Genomic DNA, 11,636 nt, shown 5'->3' with positions numbered 1-11,636 from the left:
TAAATGAAAAGTCAATGCAATCTGCTGTCAAAATCCATATTGAAATTATGAACAGCTTAGAGAACTCGATCGCAGACGAAGATGGTTATGAAAGACCATGCAGGCTTGTTGAAAAATACTATGTCCAAAAACCATTTCAACATAAACATATCATTATAATTAGCAAGGCACAAGAAGCAAAATGGTGATGGTAGATGGTAGTAGTGCTTTCTTTATCCAGGAATCACCATTAATCTTCTGTGACGGTTGCATTATGTTTATTTCATGTAGTACCGCGTTACATTCATACGTTTGTTGGCTTTTTGTTAGGCGTTGCTGATTCTATTAGTGTTTACTCTTTTATTTTTGGTTTAGTACTAATCTTTTGATGTGATTACAAGTATCGTAAGCGTATTTCATACAAGAAACACAACAACTGTTAGATATAACTGCTATAACTATTACTTTAGTCATTTGATGCTTGTTCAAAACGGCTGGTTTTAAGCCAAACCCACTTTTGTCAAAACACATTTTGGCCCGAAGCAATCTGAAACCTTATAAATCAACTTGGTATGACCTGTTACCCGACCCGACTGTTATGCCAGGCTTAGCAAAAAACATAAATAAGGCCCAAAGATAAATAGTTTTAATAACAATATATTAATACCAGACCCGACCGACCCGCCTGTTATGCCAGGCTTAGCAAAAAACATAAATAAGGCCCAGAGATAAATAATTTAAACAACAATATATTAATATCATAGTCAAATGTCATGATTCAAATTTCAACATCATCAGTACATATGCATATATCAAAAAAAAAAAAAAAAAAAAACTTGTGAAAGGTTAACTGCATTATGCTCAAATTTATCTATCAGCAAATCTCCATACCCGCATACCTTTAACTGTCTCCATACCCGCATACCTTTAAGTGTGGTAAAGAATGTGTCTATATAATTAGTTAATAAAAAGTGTACCTTGTTCCTTTATGAAGCTAATTGCTTTTCCTTCACACACTAAGCCCCTAAAGTGCTTTTTGGCTTTGGAAGAAGAAGGCGACACAATATGAACATTGGTATGGCCTTTATCTTCTTGTTCAAGTAGCTTCTTGTATGTAAACTGAAGAAAATTTACAAATAATGGATCAACTTTGTTAGAATAAACCCAATAAAGGATAATGAATATAACTCTTACCTTGACAAGATCACTTTGTTCTTCAAAATCAGTTAAAGGATGGGACGATCTTAAAGTTATAGATCGAGGACGACAACACCAAAGTACAGCATCCAAAAAAGTTATACGATCTGATGATTCTTCATGGGCTTCTAGTTGCAGCTCAACATGCTCCAATTCATAAGGTGGCAACCCAATCGCCTTTAGCTTCTCTAAATCTATGAGTTTCTGGAACACAATTTGGATGAATACACAACTTTGAGTTGGGATTGTTTTATATAAATGTCCAAAACAAAGTAATACATACATGATTTGCCAAAGAAACAAACCTGGTAGTATATGGCGTGAAGAAACAGGTTGAAAACCTTGAATCCATTTTCCTTGTCCAAAAACTGCCTTAACTTCTGGAACCAAAGTGTGTCTATATGATCGCCAGGATAAATTTGCATACATGGTTTCAAATAGGTTGAATGCCATACAAGAGGCCAGAGTATAGTACGATTAAAAGGGTAACAAAACGAAACCAACTTGGGGGTTCTGAACTCGATTTCTTCCAAATCACAGTTTGCACGCAGCACCAATGTCCTCAAGGAATGACTCGACAACCTGAGGTTGTTGCATGGATATTGAGTAACTAAAACCAAATTTTCAATGACGGGGAAGTTGGATAAGAGGTCATTGAAACCGTTCGAGTTTGGTGAGGGATGCCCCAAGTAAGACACTGTTTTTAGATTTTTGCATGAGGTCAGGTTCATTCGCGGTGCCCCTCTTTGATCCCAATCTGCTACCCAAAGACGAGATAGATTAGGAGCTTCAATGTCTATACTCTCAATTGGAGTGTAATACTCAATCCTAACTTCTTGAAGATTTTGATGTCCATGAACACAAAACCTGTTAAAGCCAGGACAACTAATAATCTCAAATACTTGTAGAAGAGGGCAGCGTGTGGCGAGATACTTGATCACCTCATCATCTATCGTGACGTCTTCAAGTCTCAATTGAATCAATGACAACTTGACAGCATCCACCATCAAAGAAGAAGGCAATTCACAACCATTTATGGTCAAAGATCTTAACACAGAAACAGATAAGAGTGTGTCAGGCAAACGGTACTTTGGGATATCTGACAAGTTAATAATCTCAATCTCCAACTCCCTCACGCCTTTGTTGAGAACTCTTTCAACGCATCTATTAATAATGTCTAATTCTGCAGGTTCCTCGATATTTGCACTGAGCTTGAGCCTGTGTGCAGTGACATTTTGATGGCAGAATCTAGAAGTAGTATAGACAACATACTTATAAAAACTTTCTTGTTCTTGCTCTTGAGGTCTAAAATTGTACATCCTGAAATCTAAAATTGGGAAAGAAGCGGTTAGGTGAAACCAGGTCTTAGATAGAACACTCATTCGAACAAGCTCTACAGGAGGGCCATTCGAATTATCAAAAAACGAGAGTATGTGATGAACAATGAAATCAGGAAGTTGTGAAATCCGATCCATCTCTCCAGTTCCAAAAGCTAGGGTTTCCTACAAAACTGAAAGAACAAATTTAAAATTTGCAAGAGTTCATTATAAAAAATGTATAAAGTTCTCTCAATATAATAATTCAAAAAATTGTAGTCTATGTGGCATTTCATCAAACATGTGGTGTGCAAAGACCAATCTTAACAATCCTATAAACATTATCGAAAGTGTATAGCATAAATCCAGATCTAAACACAATTTTAGCTTAAGTAATCAAATTAGAAACAATTAACAGGAACGTTTTTTTCTAATTAAAACCAGATTGTAAATAAAAAGCCTCAAGGGAAAAAAAAAAGAAACACACATGAAAAAAACTGCTAGAAAGATCAATACGACAAATCGAACCTGTGACAGACTTGGAATCGATTGCAGAAGAACGATTGTAGACGAAAAAACGAACTGGAATCGGAGAAGATCACTGATTGCAGACGTACAGTCAATTGGAATCTGGAGATCGTTGATTGCAGAAGAACGATTGGAATGGAACTTAAGGGCATGTTTGGGTAAGCTTATTGAAACAACTTATTGACTTATTGGCTTCTTGGAAAAGTCAGGATTTTGTGACTTATTGACTTATTGGCTTTTCCCTCTCACATACACCCTCTTTGCCAAACATTATTTTAGAGCTTATGACTTTTCAAAAAGCCAATAAGTCAATAAGTTGTTTCAAAAAGCTTACCCAAACATGCCCTAAGATTATTAACCGGAAGAGATCTACTACTTCTGATAAAGCAAAATCAACTTACGCACATGACATTTGCTTTAACCACTACTTGCCACCTGTCATCCTCTTACTCCATCTTTAGAAAATTTGAGCGCTAAAAACACACAAGCCTATGCCTTCTCATTTTTTCTTCACACTTTCATACGTCTTCATATCACAAACCCTAATGACGTCTCCCTCTCAAGCATCCATGGCCGCCTTCGTATCTACCGCATCTGTGGCCATCTTCTTTATACCTGCGACCACCACAAGCCCTCTGTCTTTCATCTCACGATCCGGTTGTAAAAACCCTAAGAGTGGCCTGTGTTTGTCAATCTCTCTTTATTAGAACCTTCCATCCATTGCGTTTCCTTCTCAAGCGAATCTCTTACTTCAGAAGAAACAACTCAGACGTCTCTATTTCTTTCAATTCTAGGGTTCTAAACTCGATTTACTTTCATCCGATTGTGATTAGTTGCTTTTTTTCTTACAGATCCTTGTAACCATCCTGTTGATGGATTCTCTGCCGGTTTTGCTGACAAAAACAACCTGTTTGAATTGAATGGAGCCTCACGATATATTAGACTATCTCCAATGCTAAGGATGTCCTTAGACGTCCTTAATGCCCTGTCAGCTGCCACATCATATCCTTACAAATCCTTAAAACCCTTTAATTTCATCTCCAACCCTACAAACATTCTTACATAACCTTACATTTTCCATGTCATCAATCTAATTTGAATACTTAAATTACTAAAAAAAGTATTTAATATAACTATTTAATTTGTTAAATAATATAAACTTTTAAAATATACTGTATGTATATATTTTTAAATCTGGATATTATCACATTGGAATATAAAGAAATACTTTCACATCTTGAAACAATCAAAAACAAAATTTATAAATCTCTTTCTCGGCAACCAAGGAACACCACCCTCACCAATGTACATCATCATCACCACCAACATTAATGTGCCATTTTTTTCTCTCTATTTCTAATTTCTTCTACTTTCACGACCCTCTCTCAAATTTACCCCAAAATACAGTTCGTCGGTGTTTGAAATCTCTGTGTCGCAACCGATCTGAATCTCTGTGTCAGTGTCGGTGTTTGAAATATCTATGTAGCAAACGATCGAAGTCTTTGCGTTGTTTTTTAAAATCTATGGCTGTCTCCCGCTGTTTTCAGGTGAAGGTTTCTCATCTCCTTCATAACTAGAAGGATCTGTTGGACCCACCCCATCGTTTGGACAGAGGAAAACTCACGCCTTTCTGCACGGACTTCTTGTCTTCGGACATCAACAGGCGTCGATCTCCAACGCAAAGGACAACTACAGCGAGGCTCCAGCGTGGCACGGGCGGGCATGAGTAAAGACGCGTTGGAGACAGTCTTATATTAATATTGTTCCGTTGATTTTTGTTTTAATTTTGAAATATGTTTGTTTAATATTAGGTTAGGATGTTGATTTTGTTAAATTTGAGATGTTAAGGTTTGTTTAATCAACGAATCAAATGGAGATTGAGCCGATAATTCCGGCGAATTAGCGGGCAACGTTAGTAATATGGTTCTAAATGTATATCACTGGTGCTAATTTCTGATTTTGTTTCCCATGATTTTCAATCTGTTATTTTCATTAATACACTGTGTCCAGGTTAATTTTTTAGATTGAGATCTGTATGTTAATACATTGTTGATTGGTTCCAGGTTCATATGTATTTTCTCCGTCGATTTGCGAAAGATCATTAGGTATGCATACACAATTCACCCCCTCTGATTCGTTAATATTATCATCTCAACTCAATCGATCATCTGTAACGACGATCTAAACCTGATTCTGTATCGTTTCGTGTTTTTTTTTTTTTTTTTTTTTTGCTTTTTTAATCAGATTCAATAAGATTATTAGGTTTTTGTGAGATTACAATTGAGGATTGTGTTTGGATTAGAATCGAGATTGATTCATGGAGAAATCGATGAGAGATTCAGGAAAACGATGCACGAATTAGCGGTTGATTGTCGAACGACGTCGAATGGAGCAGTTTATTTGAGCGGTTGATTGTCTAACTTTTATTTCATATGACTTAACTTCAAATTTCTCGAATCCATCAAGATATTACCCGTTTTCTGTAGCTTTCAAGGGTATCCAGATGAGGCACATGTTTCACCGTAATTGAATGGGATATAGAAAGCTTTGATTGTCTTTGATGCTTTCTTTGATTTTGATTCCATTCTCTGTCGAATTTAGAATTTCTGTGCTCCATGAATTGAATAGTATCATTCATACGTACTGAAAGAAGATCTGATTTATTTTGAAGGACTGCGTTTGATAATTCAGATCTGAGTTGTTGATGTTTCTGTCGAAACCTGATTCGGATTTGAGCATTAGATGTTAGTTGAAAATTGTGTTGTGACTGAATTTGAGTTTGATAGTAAAGAAGTTGTTAAGCTGTTGAGATTTGAATTATAGTTTCGAAGTGTCATTTGAGAATTTCGAACTGTTTCGATCAATTCAGGTTGAAATTTCATTCATTACGGACTGATTTGGATCTGTTTGTTGTATCGTTTGAATATTTTGAACTGAATCGGTATGTTTTAGATCGAAGTTTGGACTGTTATGAATCAAAGTCAGTGTTAATCATTCACGGACTGTTGTTGGGATTTTTTTGATAGTTACGGATCAACTTAATCATCTGCAGAACTGATCCGAACAAGTCTGCAGAAATAGTGTCCGTTCGATAAAACAGTGTCCATTTACCGTAATTAGTTAATTCGCTGCTGCAAATTCTTTTCACTCGCAACCCGACTTTATTAAGGTTCGGGTAAGTTGGGTTTCTCACGTTAAGAGGGTCGGCTTGATTGGGTTAGTCTGGTTAATTTAAGTTATATGATTATTTAAATTATCATCGGATATTAACATTTAAGTAAGTTAAAAGATGTAATTTGTTAGGAAGATAATTATCATCGGATATTCACAGTAAAAGATCAAAGGGCACCAAGTAGCACAAACAAGATTTGGGCCATTTTCATCCCTATTTGTATGGGATTAGTCATTCTATTTGGCATATCTGTGATGATCATCATGAAGAAGAAAAAGGTTAAGTTACAAGGTAATTTTCTTTCATAAGTATCATTGATTTTTTTCTTATGTATTAATAAGAACATTAATTGTTTCACAGGAAGATATGATTCAAGTATTTAAGCATTTTTATCCCTCAATTAGGAACAAAGATTGATGCACTCTTGCTGTAGTAAGAAAGGCGGCGGAAAATGGCGATGGCAAATAGGATTCGTCATCCATTCCAATGAGGTTATTAATTTCATATTGTTATTATTTAAATTACAAGAATATTGTGTATATCAAATATCTAACTACCGAAACTAACTTCTTTTTACCTCAACGCGAGATAGATAAAAACATGTAAAAACAGTTATAACAAATCTATTCCCAAATATAAATATCAGACAAGTACGAATGGATTATGTACAAGGGTTTTGACTTTATATTTAGACTAAATACATGTGTGTATATATGTGCATGTTAATTTAAGCAAGTGAACCAAGTACAAGAAGGAGGCTAACAGGATCTCGAATACATGAGGATTTATAGACTAACACGTTCACCTGAATACATTGGATGAACCGGTAGCTAAAGATGTAGGATGAAGCACAAGAAGACGGACATTGCAAAATCATAATAGTTGAGGTAATTTATTGGCTAGCTAAGTGTCAATGGTTAGTTAATTGATTTGTTTAGGTGTCTCTTTGGCATGGTTGGTTGCCATTTTGACATGATGGCACGTGCAATTTTTTTCTTTTGATTGGTAATCAAAACTTAAAAATCATATTCTTGATGCCAGTGTGTTAATAATTCATTTTAGTATGATGTTACAAATAAATGCTATAATATTCATTTATGAGTATATAATTACTAAATTACCTAAGGTATATGTACATTGAGTGTTCGAATTGAACAACCAATCGAAGAAATTGACTGGTTGCATTGTTAGATGTTTATCTTGCTATAGTAGTGCTATACCACTCTAATATTGAGGAAATGGGCACCCTGCCATCTATCTTCATTTGACCTAAAAACGTTGGATTGGGCTAACGGGTAATTTATTGGTAACTGGTAAGGGTTAAAACCGTACCGGTTGGGTTGACTTGAAATGCTTTTTATCCAAAGTTCATAAAAAAGTTGGTGTCTCAAATATGATCACATAAATTATAAACTTTTAATAATAATTCATACTTTTTAGATATTTTCTTTTTTAATTTACATGTTTTTTTTGTCAAGCTATATTCTTTTTCATTAAAACAAACAACTACATTCTTTTCGTAATTGTTATTATAATACATCACCTTTAATAATTTGTATTATTTTAATCATTTCTAATAGTTTTCAGGTTGACGTGCATGATTTGGTTAATGAACATAGTATTGCGAGCAAATCTGTTTATCTGAGTCTTCTTCATAGTTCATCCAGTTAATGTTGAGATCATTTTAGATCAATCTGTTGACTTAGACTACATCTCAGATTGTGTCATTTTAACATCTAATGGTGAAACTATTTTGGTTAATTGTCACTTAGCACAAGTGAACCCAACTTCATCATGGATCAAAGAGACTATTCTCAAGGATTGTCTCGATGATCATGGATCAAAGAGACTAGAAACCTGTTCTAAATACAAACACTATAATTTACAAGTTGTATCATCTATTATTCATGGTACACTCCATATAATCAATAAATTTGTCTTTGTATGTATTTGTAGACCGTGTAGGTTGTAAACTCGACTAATGAACATTTTTCTCTTGCTACAAGGTGTTCAGCGATTTGGTCAGTTTAACAAATTACTATTATAGTGGCTATAATTTTATTCAAAAAAAATTGTTTTGTTTGCTTTCTAAGTTCCAACTTCCAGTGCATACATCTAGACGTAAAGTTTTTATAGGATAAATATGTTTTTTTTTTGCTATAAATTAATAGAGATGGCCAGTTTTGTTTATGCATGTTAATTTCTCCCTCACCTGTATAATTGGATAGATGACTGCAGTCATTTTCATCACAATTGGCGTTTGTTCGAGGTCCAAAGCAATTGTTAATATTTTGAAAAGATATTTTGTAAATGTCGTACTTTTTGTTGTGACAGGTATTGCAAGATCGGATCAAAATGTGAAATAAGGTGAAGTGTAGCTGGGGAATTGGAGAACAAAACAGATAATCCACACTTAATTAATTCTTTTGATATCCGTTTGTGTAGATCAGTTACTTATTTTGTCAATAGATAAATCTTTAATAGATTTATAATAATCGAAAATCGTTAATGGATTTTTGCCTTTTGAAAACATTTCTTTTTATTTTATTTAATGATATACTTTGAACCTTGGGCTATAGAACCCGTTCGCTTATTTCAACATCTGTCATCTTACTTGGTATATGGTTTGATTCGAAACTCAACAAACTTTAGATGCCTTACCTTATTTTTAGTTTAATTTTTTAAAGTTAGATTGAATTTAACTTTGTTTGATACATTACGTACCCGCGGGTAGAGAGATGGATTTCCTTACTTGAACGTTTATTTCTTTCAAAGAATTATTTCAACAATTTTAAGTTATATATTTGTGTGTTAAGCCACCCGCGAAACTCGCGGGGTCTTATGCTAGTTATAATACAAAACAAAAACTATAAGGCTATAGGATGTCATGAATCCTGCACGTCAGCGTGATGTTATCGTCCTCTAGTTCACCATCCAAAATCACTATCCTAAGGATGTGGTCATGACCCAAACCACTATCCACCACCTTTTTATGTGAAATATATTTTATTTATTTTAAATAAACAACAAATAAAATTTAGTAATAAAATTACATAACATTCAAATTAATAAAAAAAAATAACATCCAAATTTAAACTACATATTATAAATTAAGAAAAGAAAACTACCCGTTGTTGTTAATCCGACCAAATTGCCAAACATGTTCAATCAACTCGAATGTTTTAGACCTCTTTGCTCTTGCCACCTCGTTAGGAACCGACGCCCATTTGGGACAATTTTTATAGATTTCCCAAGCCCCTACATATGTGAACGCACTACCTTTTTTGGTATGGTATTTTGACATAGCTATGGCAAAAACCGTTTCATCACTCGCCCACTTGGCCGATTCAAATGAGCATTGTTGTAATAACCACAAAACGCCGATATCTTCTTATTCATCTCTCGATACTTTGAGCCCATTGAGTTCACTTATCGGTACACCAAAAGAACATTAAACTTACTAGTATCGAAGCTGAAATAAGGATTACAAAGTTATGGACACAAAATAATATATAAAACTTAACAGAAGAAGTACGAGGAAAAAATAAAATACAAACTCATAGCAGTAACAAGATTAAAAAAAAATATATAATTAAAAGTTATTTTAACATCCCTGTATATGTTATATTATAGCTAGCACATGTTTATTGAAAGTAAATATATAATATAAATAACTTAATGTATCTATTAAACTATTACTAAATATTTAATAAATAAAAAAATAATCAAATTTTACGGTCCGGTCCGGTTTTATACGATTGGTTTTTGGTATAAACCGCAAACCAAACCGTTAGCTACGGTTTGTAATTTCTGAAACCGACCGACCGAAAGTGAAAGAAATAAACCGACCATGAAACCAAACCGATGACCGGTTTAAACGATTTCAAACTAAACCGTGAACACCCCTACCCATACATATATTAGTCTTCAACTAGAAACAAATACCGAGATAAGCATGTGAATGCATTTATTATGAGTCCACTGTTAGTAAAAAGCTAACTATATATACATACATATTCAACAATTGAAAGTTAAAAATAAGGAACATGCATATTACTTTATGAAACACTATCACATTCAGTTGTTAAAAAAACAAAGCTACATGAGAATTACATCTACAAGTTTAAAGATGGAGAAAACTGTGACAGTGGATTACAATTTACAACTAACAGATTGTTTAGAATGAAATTTACAGTAGCAAACCAAGTAGACACACAAATGACAAAACCACCAATCAAAGACTGAAGAAACACGGAACTAATTTTAGGGCTAATTAGTTTGGTTTATGTTTCAAACATGAGGGTTAATCTTCTTTTACTTTCCTGAGCTCCTTAATGATCCGATCTTCCTGCAAAACAGAACACCGTTAGCTCGTTAAGAGGGGAATATGGGGGTTTCTCTCTTAACCAGACTCTAGCGTGAGAATAAGTATCTGCTTTGAGGAAATAAGTGTGTTAAGAGTGAGAATGAAGAGAGCAGAATATTTAACCTGTGCATGGAGGTCTCTATTTATAGGCGGAGAGGTGTAAGAAGAGATGTGCTGATGGGCCTTGGGCTGAAAGGCGACAAACAGAGAATATCCTTCTTGTCTCACTGGTATCGACCCCTTCTAGAAGATCTCAAGTGCTGGCGCACCACGATTGGAGCCACGTGTCCCTGTTGTCGGCCTTGCTGTCCCTCTGCCATCAGTAGGTGAGTGGAGATCATGGGGTAGGTGTCGCCACACCCTGATTGGTGCCACGTAGACGTCCTTGTGTACTTATTGTCTCCTGCACGTCAGACGATCGTGTAGCACGATAGAGCACAGCCTGGTGGACGCTGATTGGCTCTTTCTTCTGCCACTTGTACCTTACGTACTTTCTGAAGTGGCCTTGCGCCCTAACTCCTGCGCGACCCTTGCTGAGCACGTAACTAGCCCGCGCAGGGTTGAAGGTGTTGAAGGCTCTTATTCAGAATGCTAAGTGCTGAAACTGATGTTCTCTCTTGTTTGGACCTCGCGCGAGGTCAGTCTTTGTTTAAGCAGCCCGCACGAGTCTAAGATTGACCAGCTTGTTGAATAAGGAGTATGGTCCAGCGCGCGACCTGAAAGGTCTGCACGGCTTTTTGGGACCATACCCCTTCAAGTCCCCCCAGTCCAGTGCTACGCCATGCGCGGAGTAAATGGTTGGGGCTCTGGACTTAGAATAAAGAAAGTGCTAACTGTGAAAAATGCTTGCTTGATCTTGGTAGACGGCGCGTGTGTAATTGTTTGTCAGTTACTACGACGTGTCTACCAGATTTGGTTGTTGGTGATTCTCTGCTTTTGAGTGCAGGTGCGCCGGTTCATTGGATAACTATGAATGCAGCGCGGCCTGGGTAACTTCTGCATGAAGTTTGTAGTAACTTTGAGCGGGAAAAACCTTGAATTTTGAATTCTAACAGGTTGGTGCGAAATGTCGTTGATG

The 11,636-nt window shown here is 35.5% G+C and overlaps 1 protein-coding gene and 1 long non-coding RNA gene across 2 annotated transcripts; one reads left to right on the top strand and one right to left on the bottom strand.

Moving 5' to 3' along the window:
* Positions 1–820: 820 nt before the first annotated feature.
* Positions 821–3,197, bottom strand: LOC110877085 (putative F-box/LRR-repeat protein At3g58920). Its single transcript, XM_022125244.1, has 4 exons — positions 3,021–3,197; positions 1,482–2,678; positions 1,174–1,380; positions 821–1,098 (listed from the first exon to the last, which is right to left on the bottom strand). Exons 2-4 carry the CDS (start codon positions 2,649–2,651, stop codon positions 937–939), a joined length of 1,539 nt encoding a protein of 512 aa, XP_021980936.1. The 5' UTR covers positions 2,652–2,678; positions 3,021–3,197; the 3' UTR covers positions 821–936.
* A 1,087-nt stretch (positions 3,198–4,284) lies between these two features.
* LOC110877086 lies at positions 4,285–8,705 on the top strand. Its single transcript, XR_004861768.1, has 4 exons — positions 4,285–6,483; positions 6,553–6,683; positions 6,925–7,079; positions 8,527–8,705. It is a non-coding gene; the product is annotated as an uncharacterized LOC110877086 (long non-coding RNA).
* The last annotated feature ends 2,931 nt before the right edge of the window (positions 8,706–11,636 follow it).

This window comes from Helianthus annuus, chromosome 7 (assembly GCF_002127325.2).
Source record: "Helianthus annuus cultivar XRQ/B chromosome 7, HanXRQr2.0-SUNRISE, whole genome shotgun sequence".
Lineage (NCBI taxonomy): Eukaryota > Viridiplantae > Streptophyta > Magnoliopsida > Asterales > Asteraceae > Helianthus > Helianthus annuus.
Note: the sequence above shows the minus strand (reverse complement) of the source record. Positions and strands in the feature narration are given on the sequence as shown.